The 25,349-nt window shown below is 41.7% G+C and overlaps 2 protein-coding genes across 4 annotated transcripts; one reads left to right on the forward strand and one right to left on the reverse strand.

The window, feature by feature from the left end:
- Positions 1–1,949: 1,949 nt before the first annotated feature.
- Positions 1,950–20,996, forward strand: Abraxas1 (abraxas 1, BRCA1 A complex subunit). Of its 3 annotated transcripts, none has more exons than XM_052199595.1 (9): positions 1,950–2,086; positions 4,316–4,406; positions 5,012–5,048; positions 8,500–8,566; positions 11,326–11,519; positions 13,822–13,941; positions 14,076–14,160; positions 16,530–16,641; positions 16,979–20,996. In XM_052199595.1, exons 1-9 carry the CDS (start codon positions 2,000–2,002, stop codon positions 17,407–17,409), a joined length of 1,224 nt encoding a protein of 407 aa, XP_052055555.1. In that variant the 5' UTR covers positions 1,950–1,999; the 3' UTR covers positions 17,410–20,996. The 3 variants fall into 3 exon arrangements, with proteins under 3 accessions (XP_052055555.1, XP_052055556.1, XP_052055557.1); XM_052199596.1 differs by lacking the exon at positions 1,950–2,086 and adding an exon at positions 2,093–2,390; XM_052199597.1 differs by lacking the exon at positions 1,950–2,086 and adding an exon at positions 2,405–2,492.
- On the reverse strand, positions 19,627–25,316 carry Mrps18c (mitochondrial ribosomal protein S18C). The gene is made up of 6 exons (XM_052199598.1): positions 25,131–25,316; positions 24,043–24,104; positions 21,945–22,028; positions 20,848–20,905; positions 19,833–19,892; positions 19,627–19,747 (listed from the first exon to the last, which is right to left on the reverse strand). The coding sequence occupies exons 1-6, from the start codon at positions 25,219–25,221 to the stop codon at positions 19,671–19,673; spliced, it is 432 nt and encodes a 143-aa protein (XP_052055558.1). The 5' UTR covers positions 25,222–25,316; the 3' UTR covers positions 19,627–19,670.
- Between the last annotated feature and the right edge of the window lie 33 nt (positions 25,317–25,349).

Consider the following 25,349-nt stretch of genomic DNA (forward strand, 5'->3'; position numbering starts at 1 on the left):
AATGCATTTTCACTGCTGACACAGCTTTCAGGATGGACTTTCCACCAGGAGCAACCTCATATGTACATCATTCACACAGGCCCCTGTGGTTGCGAGAGGGGTCTTGATGACATGTGGTTTCCCTCCCAGACACTTGGTACAACTGAGCTGAAAGAATGGCCTCTTATTTTCTTTCTGCACAGGGGTTAATAATACAATATTAGATTTCCCTCATCATGCAACCCACAGATTCATACTCGCACCTTTACTTTTAGTTCTGCGAGGGCTAAAGTTGTGTGTTAAGTTTTAACTACTGTGCTTAAGAGATCTATAAAACAAAACTGCCTCTAGCCTGTAAGCCCCACTTGCCCAAGGACAGACAACTTCCTGGACTTCCAGGGGCTGCGGTTCAAGTAAGATACCAAGCCAGGTGTTTTCACTTCCGTAAAGAAGGTTGGTTGCTCCAACTGCACAGGATGTGCTTGGTCACATGTAGGCTAAAGGTATGTAGGCAGGAAGCATGTCAGAAGATGTGTGCTTGCTTCTGATTGGACGAAGGCGGGAATACTTACTCCTGTGGAGTTTGTAAGGTTCCTTGGTTGTGGTAGTTTATCATAGCAACAGAAAAGCAACTAATACTCAGCAGTAATGCCACCACACCCAAGATCATCTGCTCCATCCTTAAAGCTAATATTCAGAGAATGAGAGTTAGTGGAAGGAAATCGGGGTTATTCAAGAGTTAATATTCTGAGATGAGGGAAACTGTCTCCCCTCAAACTTCCGTATTGGGGAACTCGGGTACATGAAAATCCTTTTACAAGGAGGGAAAGGAGGTGCAGAGACCAAAGGGCTGGAAATGTAGGACAAGCTGGGTTGGACCTTTGTCATCTAGGACTCGTCTTTATTCTCTTGTCACAATCAGCCTTGAACTCCTGTGGCTAGCTCATGTAATTCTTCAGATAAACATACTACTTTTCTGAAAATTAAATGTCATGGCACTTTATATATATTATGTATAATTATATATGTGATACATATGATACGTACCACAGAAATGTATATCTATTAACTATATACTTGATGTAGGTACGGCTCTCCTGTAAGACATTTGCACCTTTGCTTGGGTATTGCTTATCCTTTCCCTGAGCATTTCTGCTAACCCCTATGCTGAAAATCTATGTTTAAGTTGTCTTTTAACAAACTCTTCCTCTGCTCCATACTGTCATCCTGAAATTCCCTGGGAGGAAGAGAACTCTACAAGCAATAAGTGGCCACAGAGTGGAGCTGTGCCTTCTTCCATGTTGCCACTGACAAGCCAATCCTGGTTATTGCACAACAAAACCCAGACATGCAATACTAACTCAGTTCAGGAGCACGCCACTTTGCCAACTTGCAATTATTTAAAAACCATCGGATTCTTAATTGTGTATGTGCACACATGTGGAATACATATCGAGCCCTCCCCTTTCCACTTAATTTTCTCATATCAAACAATCCAGCACAATATGACGGTGCTTATCATTAAACTGTCACAATGTTATAAACATATGTAGTCCTTAAACTAGACTCAGTTCATAATTTTCTAATTGCAAGGAAACAAACCAAAGAATCAAATACACACAGACAGTATAATGCAACATGGCTGGAATACTCTAGAGAATATAATCCCCACGCTCTGGTTATTGGTCTTCTATCAATTCGAATAGATGAAGGGCAGTGGAATACAGTTAGAAATCCCAAACAAGACATATCCGTGGTATTAAAATATTGCTAAGTGATGCTTACATTTAGAAAAATTAGTTGCCTTAAACTAGCCATAAACAGGGTTTCCGTGCATCCTGCAGGAGGTGTCAGAGCCAATTTGATGAAAGAACCGCCCCCTGGGCTGGAGGGCGTCCGCATTCCAACACGCCCCTGCCGGTGCGCAGGCGCAGGCGCCCCCTTAGGTCCCGCCCCCAGCCTCCAGCCTCCCGTCATGCGCCGCGACAGTGATTGTGGCGGCAGCGACTGATACGGCATTATGGAGGGCGAGAGCACATTGGGGGTGCTGTCTGGCTTCGTGCTCGGCGCGCTCACCTTCCATCATCTCAACACAGACTCAGACACGGTGAGCCGGGCGCGGCTGCCGACTCCGCCGTCCCTACCCGCGGTCCCGGCTCGCCCCGCGGGTTCGCGGACCAGGGCGCCTTCCCCTGCTCTCATCCGGGCTCTATCTGCTCACGCTTGGACGTGAAGTCCGTCCGGCTCGGCGGGGAAAGTCGGGCCGCTTTCCTGCCTCGCTACCCTGCTATGCGCGGGATCCCGGCGTCGGTTCCTACCCGCAATGAGCGTGCATCGCCAGAATCCGGAGGACGACCCCGCTGCCAGCCGCAGGGGGTTGGCCAGTTCTAGGGCTAACCTGGCATGAGGCAGTAAGATCCGACTACTTGTGTGCCATTTTCCGTTACAAACGCAGTTTGTCCAGGACCAGATGTGTAAATGCATTTTTAAGCCTTTGCCTACTTTCAAAACCAGTGAGTGATACTGAAAACAACTTTTAAGCCTGTTTTTTAAAACGTAGGTTAAAAACTTTCTGTAAAACTTTGAGGTCTGGCAGTAGCATCTTGTAATAAGTTCTTTAGTAACATAAACTTGAAACATCTAAAGTGAATTTGGGGACAGCACGAATACAGTGCATCCTGACCAGTGTAGAGTAACGTATGTGAAGTGTTGGGTCCTTCGCTTTAAGTGTTAGATTTGCCTTGCCTAAAGTTGAAAGTTGCTTCTCAGCACAGCCCCAATGATAGGAGTGTACAATAATTTAATGTAAATTACATCAAAATACCAACTAGAAACAAATGACATCTTCGAATGTGCGTTGCGCACACTGGACAGCAAATAATAATGGACTGATACTGAATTGGCAAGGCTCTACAGGAGAATGTTATACAAATTGAAGCACTTTATGTAAAAAAAAAGTACATGCTTATCTGTGGGACTTATTTTAGAAGATGTTAGTGTGAACATAAGTAACCTGCCCTGAGCCTGTATAGGATTAGCTCTTGTGAACTACATTTTGGTGTTAGACCCTAGTTTCTCAGATATTTCAACTATAGTTTTTTTTGTTTATTTGAAGATTCATTTATTTTTATATGTGTGTCTTACCTACTGAGCATCCGTGGGTCGTGCATGCGCAGTGCCCATGTGGACCAGAAGAGGCCATCACACCCCTGGAACTTAGTGGGCACTATGGATGTGGGCGCTGTGAACTAAACCCTGGTCTTTTGCAAGAGCAGCCACTGCCCTTAATGACTGAATTGTCCCTTCAGCTCTACTAAAGTTTTTAGAGTTGGCTTCTGAATAATTGTACTTAGAATTGACTAGTACTTTTCCTAGTTTTTAACATTAGGAGTATCAAAATCAAGAACCTTTGCAATTACAAATTTTTACCCTCGTGATACTGTTAAAAGACTGGGACATTCCTCTGTGGTCTTTTTTGTTTGTTTTGTTTTGTTTTGGTTGATTGGTTAGTCTATTATTTTCATAAAATGGAGGCAGGGCATTATAAACTAAATTTAATGAATAGAAGAGTTCACTTGATCTTTAAGTGCACCTAAAGGAATAACAAGTCACTGAAAAAAAAAAACAAACAAACTGCCTGTGTTTTAAAAGAAAACAGGCACACAGTAGGCCCTTTGGGAGGCAGATGCTGTAACTGAGGTACAATCTTTATTTTTTTCATAATTTTTAAGGCAGATTTAAATCTGAAAACATTGATCACTTTGGCCTTCCATAGCTAAGAAATCTCCATTGACGCTCATAAATATGTGTGAAGTCCAGGCTTTGGCTGCTCATTTGGACCTGTCCACAGGAGTTTCAAGACAACCTGCTCTGCTGGGCTCTTAGACTTTAAAAAGCTTTTATGCTTTTGACTTAGGGGTACTTCTCTCTGCCTTTCCAAGCTATTACCCAGCCCCTTAAAGTCAGTTCCATTCTCTCTCCCTCACAGCCTTTCCCAGTTACCCATATGCCCACTACCTGTAACACACTTGCACGTCGTTTTTTTTTTAATTTATTTATTATATGTAAGTATACTGTAGCTGTCTTCAGATACACACCAGAAGAGGGAATTAGATCTCATTACATCTCATTACAGATGGCTGTGAGCTACCACATGGTTGCTGGGATTTGAACTCAGAACCTCTGGAAGAGCAGTTGGTGCTCTTACCCACTGAGCCATCTCTCCAGCCGCCCCCCACTTGCATATTGTGAAATGCTGAGACGATATGATGAAGAGACAGAACATGGATCCTATCCAGTGTGTTTCATGTGCTGCTTCTTGTGTTTACTCTCATAGGAAGGCTTTCTCCTCGGCGAAATGAAAGGTGAAGCCAAGAATAGCATTACTGATTCACAGATGGACAGTGTCAAAGTTGTTTATACAATTGGTGAGTCACTTAGTTCTGTGGTTCTGGTCGTTTACACGCCAAGTGTAAAGCAGCATCAATGTTACTTTCACATTTTAGTTGTGAGGAATATACATGTGTCTAGGGGTGTGTGTGTGTTTAGAATGTTAAAATGTATACTGTAATATTTTTAAAAGCACTGCAAAGAATGGAAAAGAAAGAAAGAAAGAAAAGAAAGAAAGAAAGAAAGAAAGAAAGAAAGAAAGAAAGAAAGAAAGAAAGAAAGAAAGAGAAAGAAAGAAAAGAAAAAGGAGGAAAAATACCCTAAAGCCAAAAGCGTGGGTGCAGTGGTACACACTTGTAATCCCCACACTTAAAAAGTGGAGGCAAGAGGGCCAGAAGTTCAGCTCTGCGCCCTGCCCTTGCCTAGGGGGTGCAGCACTGGGTTCCAGGTGGGACCCCAGGCTGGACTTTCAGCCCTGCATGTCTGGGGAGTCGCTTGGTTTCTGAGTAAGAGTGGTCTGTCTTAGGGGTGTGAGGAGGGAGTGGGCTCTGCACAGCGAAGCTCCTGACCGGAGGTAAAAGGTTGCTCAGTGTGGTGGGCAAGCCATCAGTACACTCATAACTAGAAATCCTTTCTCTCCTAGACATTCAGAAATACATTCCATGCTACCGGCTTTTTAGGTGAGTAATAGTATTAGTAAAAACAAGTAAATTACCCATTATGAAAGTTGTTTGCAAATTAAATAATTTTAAAAACTAACAGTGTCTTAGTAGCCAGACATCATAACTTAGTGTCTTGGTTACATGGAAGAATTTTTTTTCAGAACCCAAGGTACACTAGTCTACGTTAGCTGCATCTGTAATTCAGTGGTTGTATTACCTTTAGCTGCTTTCCACTGAAAACCCAGTTTTCTTTGAGAATTGCTTTATCTTCCCACACACAGTCCTCTCGTTTCATATTATAAACTCATGACCGATGTGTATGCTAATGTCACTAACAGCCACCATACAAACAACACGATGGTGTCATTTTAAAGGCTGTTTTATGATTTATATCAGCCACACAGAAAAATAATGACTGTTGTACACTCACATACAGTGTCTACCTGTGTAAGACAGTATGAGTTACAAAGGCATTCATGGTAAAGAAGGCTCTGTGTGGCCGGGCAGTGGTGGCGCGCACACCTGTAATCCCAGCACTCTGGGAGGCAGAGGCAGGCGGATTTCTGAGTTCGAGGCCAGCCTGGACTACAGAGTGAGTACCAGGACAGCTAGGGCTATACAGAGAAACCCTGTCTGGAAAAAAAAAACAAAAAAAAAAAAAAAAAGAAGAAGAAGAAGAAGAAGAAGGCGGCTCTGCGGGGGAAGAGGGTACGATAAGACAGCCTGGTGTGTTCTTAAATTAATATTCCAGGAACATTGGTCAGATCTATTCACTGAACGAGGAGTTCTTAGTGGAACCTCCTGAAAGGAACTTCTTGAAGGGCCTTCTGGACCAGCAAAGGATGAAGAGAACTGTATTTCTGGGTAACTACCTTAAGAATCAGGCTAATTTAATAGTGCCTGAGCTGCAGAAGCCACCTCATCCGTTAATGTCTGGGCCTTGTCAGAAGACATGAGGAGAGCTACTTCTCATTCATAAAGTTACTGTACACTTCATCTTCAGTTAGAACCATAATATTAGGCTGAAGTTCATGATTTAGTGGAAACCACAGAACTCCTTAGTGTAGTGGTTCTCAGCCTGTGGTAGTGGCCCCCATGGGGGGGGGGGGGTTGAACAATCCTTTTACAGGGGTCACCTAAGACCATTGGAAAATACAGATATTTATTTATTCATTTATAAAGATTTGTTTATTTATTATATATATATATATAAGTACACTGTAGCTGTCTTTAGACACACCAGAAGAGGGCATCAGATCTCATTACAGATGGTATTGAACCATGTGGTTGCTCAAGACCTTCAGAAGAGCAGTTGGCGCTCTTAACCACTGAGCGATCTCTCCAGCCCAACACAGATATTTATATTATGATTCATAACAGTAGCAAAATTACAGCTAGAAGTAGCAATGAAGATAATTTTATGGTTGTGGGTCACCACAACGTGAAAAACTATATTAAAGGGTTGCAGCACTAGGAAGGTTGAGAACCACTGACTTAATGGTAGGACAAACTAGAAGAAATGGGGATGGGAGTGCAACCTAGACATGTATGCTGAGCCAAGGCCCAGCCCAGCCTCTGGGTTCCTAACAACCCACCGTGCTGGTGTGTCCCCTTACAAATAACATAGGTGAGTATATGGAAAACTAAGTCTTCCGATGACATCTCTTCAAGACCAAGCTAGATACGTATTAATGCAGTTTTATTTGACAGCCCTACAAAGACTGTGGAAACAGAGCCCCGTGACCTGTTTTAATGTCATGGGAGAAGTGAGAGAATATATGGTAGAAAGCAGAGATGGTGGAGAAGCTTAAACTGTTCAGCTGGCTGTTTACAGAGAAGTTGTGCCAGCTCTGCACTGTATTGCCTCTCAGACTTTTCAATCTAAGACACTGATTTGTTCATCTCCCAAGTCTACAAGTTCCTTGAAAGAAGGTCATTGAAACCTAAAACTTATTACTATTATTTATCCTATTATAGTATTATTTATACTATTATTAGCCCGTGCATACACACCCAGGGCTCTTACTACCTTCGGCACCAGGTGGAATGCTTAGCGATGGACCGCGCTAGAGAAATACAGCACTATTCTTCTTGTTATTATTTCTCCTCTCCTCTTTCTTCTCTCTGTTCCCTTCTCCTCCTCTGGGGATTGAACACAGGAACTGGGCATTGGTTTCTGGACCTGTCACAATTTCAGTCTTTATTGAAGTCACAAATGTCACAGCAGATCTTTGAGTGAACCCAGCTACCCCTCAGCCCATTAAAGCATTTTTAATGGGGAGTTTTTTTTTTTACTTGTGGTACTGAGATTGAACCAAGGGCTTTACTTGTACTAGGTAAGCACTATGTCACTAAGCTGTAATCCCGGGTGTGTGTTTGTTTTGAGACATTGTCTTACTAAGTTATTGCCTGGCCTTAAACTCACTCTTGTAGCCTAGGCAGGCCTTGAGCTTGAGATCTTTTTCCCTTCACCTGTTTAGTAGTTGGTTTTATAGGCTATACCACCAAGCTCAGCTAAACATGTTACCAAATAGGATATAGTTGGTCAGTTCCATGTAAATTAATGTTTCCAGTATATACTTAAGGATTTCAAGGGAAAAAAAAACCCTAACAAATTCTATAGGGTTTTGTTTAGTATTTCAGCATTATAAACAGGAATATTATCTCCTCAATGCTGAAGAGAAGGACTAGGACTGAGGTGGCGGCTCCGCTGCTAACTCCCTGCCACACAGGAGTGAAGATCTGAGTTTGGCTCCAGGTTCTGTGAGACACATGATCAAGCAGTAAGGTGCCGGCTGATGGAGGAAAGCAGCATCACCTCTGGCTTTTCTGTGTATGTAAACCCAATTACACAGTGCACACACACGGACTCCACCCACACAGGGAGGGAACTATTACTTGGAGACTCTCACAGGAAGAGAAAACAAAGCTAAAAGTAAATGGTGTAGAATAATTGGAATTATTCTTTCTATATCTGAGACAGTCCAGTTACAAAAACCCACTGGACTAAGTCAAATTATTCCCCCCTTCCCAATCTCCCCAAATACTCTAAGCATACAGCTTTTGGAATTAGCAATGAATCCTTGTCCTTTTGTACTGTTCTTCAAACTCATTGTATATTCTACCAAAGGTTATCAGTTATCAGGAAGTAAATTGTGAACTGGCTATATGAACGGTCTGACTCTTGTATTAATGAATAGTTTATTGTTCTGATTTAGTTTAAAAATGTGATAGACAAACTCATACCTGGAAGTTTTTCTATTTTTGTTATTGTTGCTTATAGATATAATGTTTCTACTATTTAAGTGTTAATTTTTAAATTTTCTCTATTATTATTGGAGTTCATATGATAAGCAAGTAGATGCACATTTTTGTTGGATAGTGTGGGTTAAGAGTAACTAAAATTAAAAATGCTAATAAAATTCTATTTTACTTGAAAACTCTTTAATTTTTATTTTTATTTTTATAGCTTTTATAATTCTTCAGGTGACGTAAACGAACCGGCACTGAAGAAAATTCTTTCAAATGTCAAAAAGGTATTATTGTTAGTATTATTTGTGCTATTTTATGATCCTAAAAACTAGTACTTTTACAGAACTTTTAAGCAGTTCTGGACCTGTCACAATTTCAGTCTTTATTGAAGTCACAAATGTCATAGCAGATCTTTCAATGAACCCAGCTACCCCTCAGCCCATTAAAGCATTTTTAATGGGGATTTTTTTTTTTTTTTTTACTTATGGTACTGAGATTGAACCAAGGGCTTTACTTATACTAGGTAAGCACTCTATCGCTAAGCTGAATCCTGGGTGTGTGTATTAATGGCATTCATTAGAGCATGTAAGAAAAAGACTTATTCTTCCCAGAAATTCAAGCAGTATTTCTCTGAAAGCAAAACTACTCATTTAAAGTATCCAACGTTGCTCTTCCAGAGGACTTGGATTTGGCTTCCCAGCTCACAATCAGATATAAATCCAGTCCCAAGGGATACAATGCTTTTTTCTGTCCCCTGGATACATGCATGCACATGGTACACAGACATACAAGCAGGCTAAGCATGCATAGAAAACAAATGGAAAAGTGTCATCTTACTGTTGGTTTGACTGCTATGCTACACTCACTTCTCTGGCCTATTGCTTAACCACAGCCTTTTCCAGTCTGATTTATTCTAGGAGTTAACAATTTCTGTTATTTTCACATGACTAAATTTTATTATTGTTTCTCTTGTTATTGTCTCAGACTGCTGTATTTAAGTAGCTGGGATTCAGGTGTATATCACAGACCCTGGCTTTGCAGTTACTGTTTTATATAAATGCAGTTTCCTATACAGCAATTACGTCTAAACCTTCATGTACTTTGTGTTCAGATAAAAGTTATGAAACATTCAGAATCCTACCCCCAATCTAAGCTTTTTCTGAGGTATGCATTTTTGTCTTTAAAATTTTATATGTCTGAGAATAAAAGAAAATTTCAGGAAAAGTTTCAGTCACTTGGGATGGTAACACACGTCTGATTTTAGAATGGAAGTAGATTTAATAATGTAAGTTCTTTCAGATAGTGGGTGTATACATGTAATCCCAGGTCTGCAGGAAGCCAAGACAGAGGAGGATTTCAATTCTGAGGCCTGCCTGGGCAGCCTAGTGAGACCCCTGTGGACATGTTCTAGTGGTCACCTGACTTGCATAGAGGCTCTGGGTGCACTTCTCTAGCATTAAAGCACAAGGCCTGACGCCTGAGTTTAATCTCTAGAAACCATCCGGTAGAGGGAAAGAACTGAGTCCTGTTTGCTATCCTCAGACCTCCCCATGGACAAAGCATTCATACATAACTGCATACATGCATAAATACACGCATGCACATGTAAAAACATCTTAAAGTGATTGAACTTAAAAATAATTATTACTTGGAACCAACAAGATGGCTTAGTGGGAAAATGCTCTGGCTTTGTAGCCAGATGACCCGAGTTTAATCCCTTGACTACCAGGATGGATAGAGAGAGAGAAGTGACTCTGACAAGGTGTCCTCTGACCACACTTTATCTCTGCATGCACATGCAAGAGTGCACGCATGCTGTAGAGAGCCATATTGGGGTGCTATGCCACCTGGCAGGAACTTGACATTGACCAAGGTGAAGTTCCTCTCCCAGCCTATGAGTGGGAACTCCTGTGTTAGCCATAATCCCCTCTACCTAGGGTGGAGGCCTTAGACCCAGGCAAAGCCCATTGTTCTCCAAGGACCTGCAGTTTCCAGCCTTTGGGGGAAGGGTCTTCCCCTGCCTATATATATTTGGAGACCCCCATTAAATTTCGAGCCTTGATCAGAAAACCTATTTGTCTTGGCTTCAGTTTCCTCTTGCCACCGCTTTCTATCCCCAGCTTTCCTTCCTGGTAACCCCGTAACCTGTTCAATGAAACTGCGGGCGGTTACAGCATGCACACACCCACACACATGCACACCACATGTACACAAACACAGGAAATGTAATTTACTCTTCATTTGTTTAGGAAGTATATCTATGAGAACATTTTCCTTCAAAATGAGTATGTTTGGTTTTTGAGATGACCTCACCATACAGGCCACTTCATCTTTGAACTTGTTATCCTCTGAATTCCAAAAACTGAGATTACAAGTTTAAGAGCCATTTCTAATTTCTTGACTTTGTACAAATAAATATATTTTTTGTTATAATTACTATTCAGTAATGAGAATTATTTTTCAGTGTAAGAGTTTATTGATTTAATCATGGATTTGTTGGCCCAGGTCTTCATGAACAAGCACTTTACAAACTGAGCTACACCCACAGCTCCTACTGATTCAACAACCACAACCACAGTGCTGCCTTGCAATCCCTAAAAATACCAATGCTATTATTTTACACAGTAGGGAGTCACTCCCTGAAAACATTCATATCCTGGGTAAATACTTGTTAAATGTTAAACTCTTTAAATTGATTTTAAGATCATTTGAAAGGTTTCTGTTAATAAGTATATTCTTGACTTATTATAACCCAAGCTTTACCAACACTTAGAAAAGCCATTTTAAGACAGGTTTTGCCAAGCTGGTGATGATGCCTTTAATCCCAGCACTTGGGAAGCAGAGGCAGGTGGATCTCTATGTTTGAGGCCAGCCTGGTCTACCAATTGGGTCTCGGACAAAGAGACCCTGGCAAACTTGTTTAGTTCTGTTGAATCCCCAGGCTACATATACCACAGTCTGTTGCCTCAGCCCCAGTGTCCTGGAGCCACTGGGTACCTGCAGCTACTGCCTCAAGACTTAATTTTTCCTGTATTCTCTTCAGACTGTGGTGGGTTGGTACAAGTTCCGTCGTCACTCGGATCAGATGATGACATTTAGAGAGCAGCTGCTCCACAGAAACTTACAGACGCATCTTTCGAGCCCAGAGCTTGTTTTTCTGTTGCTAACACCAAGTATGGCAACAGAGAGTTGCTCCACTCACTGCCTGGAACATGCCTTGTATAAGCCTCAAAGCGGGTAAGTGCTGGCTGGCCCTGGCTGTCTTCATAGAATTCTTATAGTGCTTTGTAGCTCTAAGTGTCTTCATACAGTGTTGCACTGGGTGTCATAATAATAGGAAAGTAAATCTTAGTATTAATAATAGATGAGAAAACAAAGGCTAGGCAAAGAAGTGGAGCCCAGGGGCAGTGATGACTTGGATTCTTGTGTTCTGGAACCGAAAGTTATTGTACTCATGTGCGTATGAACCGCTATGGACACAGACTCATCAAAGTCTTCACTCGAAAGACTGCAGTAAGTCCAGGCAGTTCCCTTGGGTATAATTGTATTCTCCTTGAATATAAGAATTAAGTTAAAAGAGCACTACCAATTAAGATTCATTTTATTGCTTATGGAGGATAAGATAAATCTCAACATAATACCTTAAAATTGAAATATCGCTTATCTCAAACACATTTAGGACTACACAGAACCAGACACTTTGTTCAGATTTTGGAATATTTGCATATACCCACTGAAATATCTTGGGATTGGGACAAGCTCATGTCTGAACAAAAGTTCAAATATATCCTATAAATATAACCTGAAGTTAATTTTTTAACAATATTGTACTTTTTTTTTTTTTGGAGACCGTGTAGCCTAGGCTGGCCTTGAACTTGAGGTTTTATCACCTCTCTACTGCTAGGATTACAGATAATGGATTATCATACAAAGCTTGGAACATATTGGCACTAATCTGGCGCGTGAAGGTCAGATGGGCAATCTTCTTTTGTTTTTGTTGTGTTTCCTTGAAACATGGCTTCACCATGTGAACTGAGCTAGAGAAGGAATCAGTAGATTGGCCTGTCTGGCTTTGAACTCACAATCTTCCTGTGTTAGCCTTTCGAGAAATTTTTTGTGTAACAGTGTTCAGAAGTTTTCACATTCTAAGCTGTGTGTAGTGGTGCACACTGACAGTCCCAGGAAGTGGAGGCAGGAGGATTTCGAGTTTGAGGCTCAGGTTGCAAGCCTTTGGATCAGGGATGCTGAATTTGTTCCTGTTCTGCCCTTTTGGAGGGCCAAGGACACAGTGCAGGCTTCACACTGGCGGGGAAGCGTCTCCGCTGAGCTGCATCTCCAGCAACATTTCTTTTCCTTCTTTACCCCCTTCCTTTAAGGGTCTCATGTAAGTATAGTGGTGCATTCCTGTAATCCTTGTGCTTGAGTGAGCGCAGGATTGTGAGTCCAAGGTTATGCTCTGCGGGAAATTAAGTTGGACTCAAAACAAAAACCACCCAGAAAACCAGTGCCAGTGCTCAGCTGGTGAAGAGCTTCGTCCCACAAGCCCAAGACCTGAGGTCCGAGGTCCATCCCTAGAACCTTCATTGGAAGAGAAGGACCAACTTGTGACATTGTCTCTGACACTAAAACACTGTAAACATACACACAGGATGAAAGCAGGGCCGCAAAGCGCATGGTCTCACCCGTGTGGCTTGTCATGGCCTTTCAACTCCGTTCTCCCAGCCGCTGGGGTAGCTTTAAGTCCCTGCTTTACATGTCCCTGGTAGGAGACATAGCCATTGACCTGTCTTCACACAACTCTTACGCTGTGTACATCTTGACTGTGTTCTGTGAGACAGGGTTTCTCTGTGCAGCTCTGACTGTCCTGGAACCTTCTCTGTAGAACAAGTTAGCCTCAAACTTTGCCTGCCTCTGCCTCCTGGGTGACATCTTTTATTTTTATATACATACATACATACATACATACATACATACATACATACCATACATACATTTGGTTTTTTCGAGACAGGGTTTCTCTGTATTGCCCTGGCTGTCCTGGAACTCACTCTGTAGACCAGGCTGGCCTCAAACTCAGAAATCTGCCTGCCTCCGCCTCCCAAGTGCTAGGATTAAAGGCAGGCGCCACCACCACCCAGCTCAAGACATCTTTTAAAAGCTAGTTGCTTCAGGAGCTAGAGATGGGTTAGCACTTAAGGGCATTGGCTGCTCTTCCAGAAGACTCCAGTCCAATTCCCAGCACTCATCTCACAGCTGACAACCATGTGTAACTCCCGTTTCAGGGAGATGTGACAGTCTTTGGCCTCCAAGGGCAGCAGTGGTGCACAGCCATACATACATGCAGTCAAAACATCCATATACATAAAGCAATAAAAATTAAAAAACAACTAACTGCTTTAATCTGGCTCATCTGGGAAAATTATTCTATCTTGCTAAATAATAAGGTGGGGGAGTATTTTAATGCTGTTAGAAAAGTGGCCTGCTCTGATGGCAGATAGCCTTTTATTTGAAATTCTATCTTACATGTTTTTTTCATCAGGCTTTTTCACAGGGTGCCTTTGGTGGTTACCAATCTGGGAATGTCTGATCAGCTCGGCTATAAGACAGAGTCTGCTTCCTGCACGTCCGCTGTCTTCAGTAGAGCTGTGAAGATACACAGGTGAGATTTGCTCACAGATGATCAAGGCTAACAAATCCTCACCTAACTGAACATTTTCACCTTCATGTTTCCTTTTAGACCTGTCTGCTTAAAGTTCTGTTTATTTACCAAAGGAAATCATCATTTTCTTACAGTTCTCAATTTTTTAATGAAGATGGATCATTAAAGGAAGTGCACAAGATAAATGAAATGTATGCTGCTATACAAGAAGAATTAAAGGTAAGCTAACACAAAGCATGCAGGGACCACTTCAGAGCTCGCATGAATAGATTGCTATGAATTGTTTCATAGAAACCTTGACATTTGTGGGCTGGAGCGATGGCTCAGCAGTAAAGAACGCAGGCTCTCTTCCAGAGGACCCGGGTTCAGTTCCCAGCCACATGGCCATTCACAGCTGTCTGTAACTCCAGATCCAGGGATCTGACACACACACACACACACAGAAAGACAGGTAAAACACCAGTGCACACAATTAAAAAGAAAAGAAAAGTTGACATTTGTGGGGTGTATTGTATTCCTATGACTGCCATAATAGAGACTCCAGCCCCTGGGAGAAGCTGTGCAAGTTTAATTTTATTCTCAGTATTCATGGCGATATTTTCTTCTTTTTTTGAAAAATGGTGTCACTGAAGCTCTGGTCGGCCTGGAACTTGCTGTGTAGGCTGAGCTGACTTTGGAGTCATAGCCTCCTGTCCCTGACCCCAAATGCTGGGACTAAAGGCATTTGCCACCAGGCCCAGTCTTTTTGCAAGATGAAGGGGGAAGCAGACATTTAGAAGCACAGCCGTCACTGCAGTATTATAGTCTGTCTTACTGTTTCAGTGCAGCCCACTGTAGTGACGAATTCTAACTGCAGGACACTTACCCGGCCAGTGTAAAGAAGGGGATGGGATTGAGAACTGTAGTATAATCTGACCTGAGAGATGGAGATTGTACCATTCTAAGAAAGCTTACCTGAGCATAGCCTCAACTCTAATCCTCCTCTCACCTAAGCACAGGGGTTACAGAAATGCACCACTTTGCCTGGCCAAGACACACACACACACACACACACACACACACTCTCTCTCTCTCTCTCTCTCCCTCCCTCCCTCCCTTCCTTCCTCTTTTTTCTGTACTATGGGTGGGGCTGGGAGTCAGAATTCTGATCTTAAGCACAAAATAGTGGTGCTGTACACATATGTTTGCAGCATTGGGAAGGTGAAGGCAGGAAGATGAGAAGCTCAGGGTCATCCTTAGCTGCATAGTAAATTGGAGACCAGCCTGGGATACACAAGGTTTTCTCTAGTAAGTTGAAAAATCATGAATCCAAACTGGGAACATCAGTCAGTATCCTTAGTTGGATATCTAAAAAGTCTATTTTCGTGGCAACCATACTTGTAAGAAAAAAAAAGGCTAGTACATTTTTATATACTACTAACATTACATACTATTTTTTTAAAGATTTATTTTGATGTGTGTTTTTGCCTTCATGTTTTTGTGTACAGTGTGTATCTAGTGCCATCTGAAGCCAGAAGAGGCATTAGTTCCCATGGGTCTAGAAGTACACACAGTTAGGAGCTGCTGTGTGAGTCCTGGAAACCTAACTCAGGTCCTGTTAACTGCTGAGCCATTTCTAGCCCCACAGAGCATTTTATGGAATGAGTAAATAATACAGAAACGTTGAAAATAACACTGAGAGTGGCAGAGAAAGTGACTGCCCAGAGCTCCGACCTTCACTGCATCTCCCACGTGGATGTATGTGCTCAGCCTCTGAGGCCTTTCAGTGGACATGGACACTCATTCATGTCTGGTTATCTAATTGTTCTGGGAAAATACCCAACGAGGATCTGCTACAAATGGTATACTTAAATTCTGATCTATAATTTGACATTAATGATGTTTGATTTAGACATCATTATTCTGCAAAAAACCTTTATTAGGTATATTTCCAAAATGGAATTACTTGTTCTTTTAAAACTGAGACACAAGGCATCAGTTAACTTTTCAAATGTAGCTTTTCTTACAGGAATATTGTCTCCATGATTTCCTTAGAGCATAGTCACCTTTTGCCTTATTATTTTAGGTTTTTGGTTTTGTTTGTCTCTTGGGTGTTAGGACATAGCCTCTCCTGTAGCCCAGGTTGGCCTTGAACTCCCCTCTAGATCAGGATAACCTTTAGCTGCTAATCCTGCCTCTACATCCTAAATCTGTTCTGTTTGGGGTATATGTGTTGGGACTTGGATCTAGGTCGCACATGGGCTAGGCAAGTGCTGTATCCCTGAGCTCTGTCCTCAACCCAATGTGTATATTTTATTTCAAAATTAATTTTATCTTATTTCTATAACCAGCAAAATATCTGGTATATAAGTCCAAAAACAATGCAAAGTTAACACATCCAAAAAGCATGTCATTGTCTACAAAGCAACATAAAACTTGTTATTAAGGCCCTCCAAAAATAATTCCAAATAAAAATAAGGTTTGCATGAAAGATAAATGTTATTTTGCATTCTGTGCCACTGAAAATTTTATATTGTGAGCTTAGATTCCCATTAGTACAAAACTTAGATTTTTTTTTTTTAAATCTGTGCCCTTATTGTATTTTGTAGAGTATATGCAAAAAAGTTGAACAAAGTGAACGAGAAGTGGAGAAACTATTGATGGATGTAAACCGATTAAAAGAAGTTAGGAAAAAACAGCAAGCACAGGCTAAAGGAGCAGGTAAGCAACAGATGAGCAGCCTGTCTTCACTCTGCTGTGCCTCAGAGTGTGAGCCGGCTGCCCGGACTCATGACCTGATGTGCTGGGATTGTGAGCGGTGACTCCACTGCTCTTCAGTGTTCCCAGAACAGGGCGCTGTAGTGGTTGTGTTGGGTTTGATAAGAAAACGAACGACTGACGTTCTCATAGAATAGTATGGCACATAAATAGAGATTGGGTGTTACATCATTCTTATTCTGAATAATCAATTTGTTGGGATTATTTTGACTTTACTGACCCAGCTACTTACAAAAGACTGTGAAATAAACACGTACCACACTTGTCCTTGTTTTCTTAGGAGAGAAGACTGTCCAGAAGAATCCCCAGGAGAACAGTCTTCTTTGTCAAGCTTTACGAACGTTTTTTCCAGAATCTGAAGTTCTTCATTCTTGTGTTATATCTTTGAAAAATAGACTTATTTCTCACAGTGGGTGTAACGTTAACCACCATCTGGATGTAGTGGATAAGCTGACCTTAATGGTAGAGTACGTTTCCAGTCCTGAAGCTAGTCCAGTGCCCGCAGCCCAGCTCAGTAAACGGAAAGCTCTAGACACACAGGACCAGAGGCCGGGGAAGAAACCACGGATGCCGGAGACGGAACGCAGACCTTCTGCAACAGCATCCCGCAGCAGGCACCAAGACAAAGCTTCCTCAGGCAGCCCGGAGATTGACATAGAGATGGGGAGCCTGGAAGACGACGCTGGCTATCCTCGCTCTCCCACATTTTGATTCTTTTTAGATGACATTTTTACTAGACTGAGGTTTAGGGCACTTGTTTTATTTTTACTCTTTGCCTCCTGGAGTAATACATAGAAAAGTTCATGTTTTCACTCTGTTCAGCTGTTCATAATACATGGATATTTTTACTGTTCAACTGCTTATAATATGTAGGTAAGTTAATATTTTATACAGTATCTTAAACTTCTTATTTATAAATAAGAATGTTATAAATGCTATGGAGAGAGAGAGACAGACAGACAGACAGACAGACAGAAAGTAGTTACATATCTAAACTTGTGGTGTGGAAATTGTGAATGGTAGGCAACTTCTCTACCACTGAGCTATAGTCCAAATGTGTTTGGTTGGTTGGTTGGTTTTGGGTTTTTTTGGTTTGGCTTGGGGTTTTTTTGTGGGTTGGGGAATGCATTGGACAGGGTCTCTGTGTAGCTCTGGCTATTCTAAACCTCACAAATATCTACCTCCTTTGCCTCTCATGCTGAGATTAAAGGTGTGTACCAGCTAAAATTTTATTTCAAAACCACAAAACGTTCAGCTCCCTCCACCCCCTAACTGTTGAGGGAAGGACTTAAATAGATACATTCTTTTCAACTAGAACACGCTTCAAGTTGGGAAAAGAGAAACTAGCCGTATTCACAGCATGGAAGGAAGCGCAGATGTGCACAAACCTGGGCCCGGACTTGGGTCAGCGGGCACAGGCATCTCCTATCAAGACTGGTAACCTGAGTTTCTGAGAATCTCACAGTGAAGGAAAGAACCAACTCCCTCAGGCTCTTCTGACTTCCACATATATATAGACTGTGGCATATACATGAACCCCATATATAAATGGAGTAAAAATGTTAAGTTGGTAAAATCTTATTTTTATCTAAGTTTTAAAATTCTTACTGAAGAGAGCCCAGCAGTTTAGAGTGCTTGAAGCGCTTCCAGAGGACTGGAGTTTGGCCCCAGCACTCACATTAGGCAACTGTAACTAACCACAGCCTAAACCTCTAGCTCTGGGCATCCAGTGCCCTCTTGTGCCTGCCAAAGCATGCCCGCATGTGCACACTCACACATACATGTGCATGCCACACACATAAAAGAACTCTGACTTAAAGTGACAACAGCACTTTAAGGTAGACTTACTGGTATGTATCTACAAGCACTTCTATTCTACCAGTTCAGGCTAGATGACTACTTGAGCTGAGGGAATCTCAGAAACGGTCCTTGTAGATGTATTTGTCTTCTCACCTGTTTTATGAGGTGTACACTTGGCACCTTCCTGTTTCAGTCAGTGGGTGCTAACACTGAGTGCACACTCTACCCTTGGTCTTCCACTTGTTGCTTCCTAGAGAAACTACATAAGACACAGATGGCAGTGACACTTTGGTCGGAGTGTTGCTATGCACTGCTTAGGTGAGGTCTGAAGCCTGCCCAGGGGAGACTGCATATATTGCTGGGGTGTTTCACTGGTGATGTAAGTAAACTGGTACTGTGCAGGGCAGGAAAAGGCGGGCCCCAGCTGTCAGCTGAGCCTCCTCACATCACAGGCCATTGTGTGCTGTCCTTTCCTTAAGGACACTATCTAAGGATAGGCTGGTCCAGGGCTGGCCCAGTATCAATCCCAGTGCACATCTCTGCAAAGAGAACCCTCACAATCAGGTACAATAAACATTTACTAGTTATTCTCTGGCATGAGCCAAGTACACACAGTTGTTCTGTTTAAACCTGGGCTAAGTGGTGTACACATGGAGTCCTAGCACTGACAATGCAGGGTAAGAGGGTGCCTGGGGCTTGTTAATCAGCTGGTCTAGCCTAAGTGTACTTTACAATCAGTTGAGACACATTGAGGAAGACACCTGATATCAACCTCTGGCCTTCATAAACCCCTGTGCACATGTGCACAACAAACAAAAATCAAAATGACTCCAAGCAAACTTAATGCCACAGCCATTCCCGTGGGATTCAAACACGCTGGCTTTCTAGTACCATTCACTTAAAACCATCCCATTGTAAGAACAAAATCTGGGCTGGGTTGGAATTCTAATAGAAGCCCTCTCCTTCCATACTCTGTACTATATAAGTTGTGACAACCAGGGGAACCACTGTTACCAAAATGAACAACATCACATTACCATCAAAAGCACTGTCTAGAGAAGACTCACTGGTGTGGAGAGGACTGATCCACTGAAAGACATTTCTACTCAAATTAGTTGGAGTCTGTGCTGACATAACCACTTACAGGTTTATTGGCAGGAACTTCACAAAATTTATTCTCGGTATCTAATGTTACAAACTTTAGGGTCTTTGAGATATGCAGGATCCTTGTATGTAACCGGCATAAACCCTGTAAAGAGATAATTAAAGTTCTTGAAAAAGACAATGAGCAAAATCTTAAATTGAGTACAACTCAGTCGTGCAGATGAACTTACCCATTTTCTGAGCCCTTTTAATGGCTTTAGTTATTTCCCTCTGTTTCTTTCCACAAAGTCCTGTGAAAATAGAAGAGGTGATTTTACATGCCAGAGAATGTTATTACTACATTTACAAGTTTTCTTTTTCTTTTTTGTTTTAAGATTTATTTTATATATGTGAGTACACTGTTTCTGTCTTCAGAAGCACACCAGAAGAGCGCATCATATCCTATTACAGATGGTCGTGAGCCACCATGTGGTTGCTGGGAATTGAACTTAGGACCTCTGGTAGCGCAGTCACTGTTCTTAACCACTGAGCCATCTCTCCGGCCCTACAACAGTTTTCTACGTTGAAGATGCCAAGTTTTTTCTGTGAAGAGTCAGAAAAGTCCATCTCACACACTTGACTCTGTTACTGCAACTGAGTATCGAGTGACAACCATGTGGCAAAAAACAAACAAAAAACCAAACAACAGTTTGGATATAGCTATCAAGTAATTTAAAAATGGATTTAGTTTTATTATTTTCAGTTGAGTGCAGATGCTTGTAGAAGCCAAGTGTGCTGGGAATGGAGTATTCTCTAGTCCTCAGTAAGATCAGTATGCATTTTAAATCACTGGGCGACCTGTCTAGACCCAAGACACAGGTTTCCTGTTCTCCTTAAGCCTAGCTTTCTGTATTTTGTCACCCTGTAGTTACTGTGAGTAACGGCAATGGCCCCTTACACTGAAGACAGTTCTCTCTAAGGACCGCATTCCAGGCCCTGTGGCAGTGGGTTTAATAGTCACTTGGCATGATTTGAAATAACAAGCAGTCAATGTTATTCTTATCTATACTTAAATTTATTTCTTTCTGTTTCTCGTTTTCGAGTCAGGGTTCCTCTTTGTAGCCCTAGCTGTTTTGGACTCAATTTGTAGACCAGGCTCGTCTTGGATTCAGAAATTCCAGGGCCCTGTTTCCAGAATGCTGGAATTAAAGGCATGCACCACCACACCCAGCTTACAATTAAACTTCTATGTTTTAAAAAAAGTACCTGTTATGTGCCTTCCATAAATGCATCCGGTAAATGGAGAAATAAACTGAGACAAAAGCTGTTTGGGGTTATATAGAGGAGGAAAAATAATATTAGTATATTTGTTATTCAACTAACTCTAAATGAATAAATTTACATTTTTTAATAAACGACCTTCAAGTTATGTAAACATTTAATATGTTTCAGACAAAGTTCGTAACGTGAAATAAAATACTTGTAGCAACAAGCCATCTTTAAGAGTTAACATCTAGTGTATCAGACACTACACGTGATCAAGTAGCATGGATCAGCCTGTGTGTTCAGTACTGTGCCCACAGACTCCCCACACTACAGGCATCTACTGCTGCTCAGTCAGTGGAGCAATTTCCTGTCAAGGCAGCCTGTCAGTCACAGGTTAGGGCAGTTACTCCCACTTTTATAGAACCCTTTAACAACACTTTCTAGGTACCAGGCACTGTATGGCTTCTCCCACAGTTATTGCTGCACTGTAGTTTTTAATAATTTGTTGCATTTTCTCCTTCAAAAGTGGCTATCATTTTACACTACTGTGAAAACACTTAATTGTAATATATCATTCACTTTCCCTAAATTTGTTACTTTGTTTTGTTTGAGATAAGGTTTCTCTGTGTAGTCCTGGCTGTCCTGTAACTCACTCTGTAGACCAGGCTGGCCTCAAACTCAGATCTGCCTCCTCCTGCTTCCCTAGTGCTGGGATTACAGGTGTGCACTGCCATCGCCCAGCTAACCTTGCTATTTCTAATTTGCCAGAAGCTTAAGGAGAAGCAGTATTTAAAGCAATAGCACATGATAGTGAACTGCAAAGGTCAAACTTCCCAAGAGGAGCTTTTCCCAAAACACATGACTATCATGTGCAGTGAGCTTCTGTGCAGAAACAGAGAAAAGGAAGAAATACAAACCCAAATACTAGTGAAATGAGAGTAGGGGGCTCCAAATTGAACAGAGCTAACATAGGAAGGCATAACAAGATTTGATATCCTCAAGTTGCTGAATCCACCCTACATAAAACCTGCTGACAGTGACAATCCTCTGAGCAAATGAACAGAGCAGACTCCTAGGCAAGTGTTCCCAATGCTTACCTGGACATTCTTGTAATCTACACGTTTCTCACACAAGACACACTTCTTAAGAGGCTCCTTATAGGGGTTTTCCATTGGGATTGGCTAGGATAAAGGACAGCCTCATGATGAAATGTGTTAAGACTGATTCAGAAAAGCTAAAGCTACAGTTATACGTTTTTATTTTTTATATAGGTACTTTATTTTGGGTCAATCTGGCTAAAGAGAGATTGCCACATTAAATGTTCTGCCTTGAAGCAGAAAAGGACTTCCAAAATTAGCAACTTGATAAAAGGATTCTTGTTCAAATGCTGCCTTTCAATCGCATATAATCGAAGCATCTTAGTTTATTTTAAAATTAATTCAATAAATTTATTTCAAGACAATTTCTTGGTATAAACAATTTTATCATTCATTTTCTTTTAATTTATTAAAATTATACATGCGCTAAGTCATTTATCCATCCACAAACTTCCTGTCAGGTGCTTTTCACCATTTCACTTTATAAATAGACAATGTTCCATGGTGCACTGCAATAAAAGGTTTGTGAGTCTGTATGGCCCTTGCAGTTTTTTACCTTGCTGTTCCTGACACAACGCCTCCTTCTAACTATGAGAATAGTTGTCACCAATATAGTGACATTTAAGGTTTTGGTGAGCATACAAACAGGATTCAGTGTGTGTGTGTGTGTGTAATTATGCTTTGTTCTTACCCTCTACTGCTCTCCCTGCCGTGCCCCTCCCTCTCTCCTCTTGCTGGTTCCCTTCTTCATTCCTAATAATATTCCTTTCTGCTCTTACGCTAACACAACGTATATATTCCATGAACCTCTTTTGTCTTCCTGCCCTTTCCAACTCTTTTCTCACCACAGTCCCCTTTCTAGGTTCCTGTTTCCTTTTTTTTTTTTTTTTTTTGAGTGTGTGTGTTTCTTGAAATAGGGTCTCCCTATGTAGCTCCAGCTGTCCTACAACTCTCTCCATAACACATGGTAATCTCAAACTCCCCATCCTTCTGCGCCAGCCTTCCAAATGCTGAAATTGCAGGTTATACCAACACACCCTGGAACAGGGTCTTATTTTAGAAAAGGCTTTGAAATCTAGTTGCCCTTAATTGTGATAAAGGAGTATGACTAGGTGCATTTTTCTGTGGAAAAGAAACAAAATTTTCATTAGTCACATGATCTAAAAAATGTAAATTTCCTTTATTCTTTTAAAGTATGATGCATGAATTAGATGACTAAGGTGAATTCACATGTGTTTAGACAACTTCCTTGGTATTTAACAGTCCTTTAAGATTTGTTTTCTTGTTTCCTTTTTTTACATTTGATTTAGCCAAAAGGCCAAACAGTGATTGTTTTTGTTGTTATAGCCCAGGATGTATCCAACTTACACACTCCTCTTGCCTCAGCTCCCTAAGTGCTATCACAATATCTAGCTTGCCTTGAATATAAGCTGTATCCTTCTCAACTCCAGCTAAGTTCTCGTGTGCTGTGATTAGGCACACACATTCATGTTCACACTTTAAACCCATAAAAATACACCTACAGTTAAGAAGCAACTAGTAGAATGTCTTACTGTAAAACTTGAATTTGGATCTTTTATCAAGGTAGCCTGTCAGATCTAACAAATGAGATGAAGATAGTGCCTCCCAAATTTCTATTACCTACAATTATCCTATCCACCGAAGCTATCTTTAGACATTCCCAAATCATGTATCCTTATATTTAATATCTAGGAAGAAAAATACATTACAGACTGAATCTAGGAATTCTTTTCAAAATCCAAGTGACTATAGTAACTAAAAGGTAACCATTAATTTGTCCTATAATTGAATTCTAAATAGTAAAAACATAAAAAATTAGGCTGAATTTGGAAATGAATTAGTAATATAGGCGAGGCAGTATCTGGGACTGGACAGATGTTAGTGGTTAAAAGCACTCCCTAATCTTACTGAGTACAGGGTTTGGATCTCAGCACCCACATCCAGGGGCTCACAACCACCTCTAATTCCAGCTCCAGGAGAATCCAGTACCCTCTTCTGGCTTCCACAGCTCCCCTCCTCCAGGTTCACACAAATAATAAAATAATGTTTTCTTTAAAAAATAAAAAGGAAATCTTACCAGGTCCTCATTGCTGGTTACCTGTTCATACTGTGAAACATATCTTCTCCACAGCACAGAAACTAAAGAGAAAATGGCGACAATACAATAGTTTTCATTCGCTGAATATCTAACCAAGATTTACGTTTTTAAAGAGGCTGGGTGATCAAAAGGCACAATATGAAACGTTCTTTACACTCATTGATTAGTTAGCATCCAATGATTAGTTAGATTTGGGACACAATAGGGCTCAAAATGAGCGATTCCAATGGCTTTGGATAAAGGAGATATATATTTCCTCTCATAAATCCTTTCCCCTTTCTACAGTTACGGATTGAAATGCAAATATGTACAGAGAAAAACAAAATGGTACTGTCACTCCAAAGAGAAAATAAAAAGATTCAAGCCGTTGACAAAGAAGCATAAAAAACAGAAAAACTAAAAGAGTTGGCTACACCTTGTAGACAAGAGCCTAAATAGCCTGTTTCCTGAGAGGGAGGCTTCATCCAGCAGCAGAGGGAAACATGCAGAGAGCCACAGCCAACAACAGGCGGTGTCCAACAAGTCTTATTGAAGAGTCGAGATATGTTTGAGCGATTCAGAGGGGTCAAGAACACCGCGAGAAAATCTGCAGCCAGCCAATCTGGGCCCCCTACCCATATGTAGCAGACGTGCAGCTTGGTCTTCATGTGGGCCCCCTAACAGCTGGAGCGGGGCCTGTCTCTGACCGTTGCCTGCACTGCCTGGTCGGGCCTCAGTGGAAGAAAATGTGCCTAGTTCTGTGGTTTAATATCCGAGGCCGGGGTGGTACCCACGGGGGTGGGGGTGGGCATACCCTTATCTGAGAATGGGGGAAGTGTAAATGAGAGAGGAGGGGTTTGTGAGGATAGGACCAGGAGGAGGGGCCTGCGATCCGGATGTAAAGTGTATAAATAATGGGCAAAAGTAGTTGGCTACACCTCAAAGTCCTCTTTAGCTCCAGGAAACCAGTCTAGAGCGACTCGAGCCTCCCACTTATCTCAAACCTAGTCGTACAGAAATAGTCATTTTGCTAATGACGAGGACCCCACCGACAATCAGCGGCTACAATGCTATGCCGGACTTTTTACCCGCGTGAGTTCCGCGATCCGTGAAGCAGCCAGCCGCGGTTCTCAAATTCTTCCTCCCTATACCACTGCACACAGCAACCATAGCTGCCATGGTTCTCCGCCCTTTCTCTTCCCTTCCGATTCCCTAAGCGCCCCGACAGGTCCCTTCCGGTGCTCTTCCCCTGCCTGCCGGCAATGCTACGCAAAGGTTCCGGTGCGAATGCGGCCGGGGTCTCAAAG

Source organism: Apodemus sylvaticus, chromosome 11, assembly GCF_947179515.1.
Source record: "Apodemus sylvaticus chromosome 11, mApoSyl1.1, whole genome shotgun sequence".
NCBI lineage: Eukaryota > Metazoa > Chordata > Mammalia > Rodentia > Muridae > Apodemus > Apodemus sylvaticus.

Coding starts and splice junctions, on each gene's coding strand:
- Abraxas1 (XM_052199595.1), top strand. CDS start 2,000: ATGGAGGGCGAGAGCACATTGGGGGTGCTGTCTGGCTTCGTGCTCGGC. Junction 11,520..13,821: donor TTGTATAAGCCTCAAAGCGG/GTAAGTGCTGGC, acceptor TTTTTTCATCAG/GCTTTTTCACAGGGTGCCTT. Junction 16,642..16,978: donor AGCACAGGCTAAAGGAGCAG/GTAAGCAACAGA, acceptor TTGTTTTCTTAG/GAGAGAAGACTGTCCAGAAG.
- Mrps18c (XM_052199598.1), bottom strand. CDS start 25,221: ATGGCAGCTATGGTTGCTGTGTGCAGTGGTATAGGGAGGAAGAATTTG. Junction 24,105..25,130: donor GGATCGCGGAACTCACGCGG/GTAAAAAGTCCG, acceptor TTTTCTCTTTAG/TTTCTGTGCTGTGGAGAAGA. Junction 20,906..21,944: donor TAGATTACAAGAATGTCCAG/GTAAGCATTGGG, acceptor AACCCCAAACAG/CTTTTGTCTCAGTTTATTTC.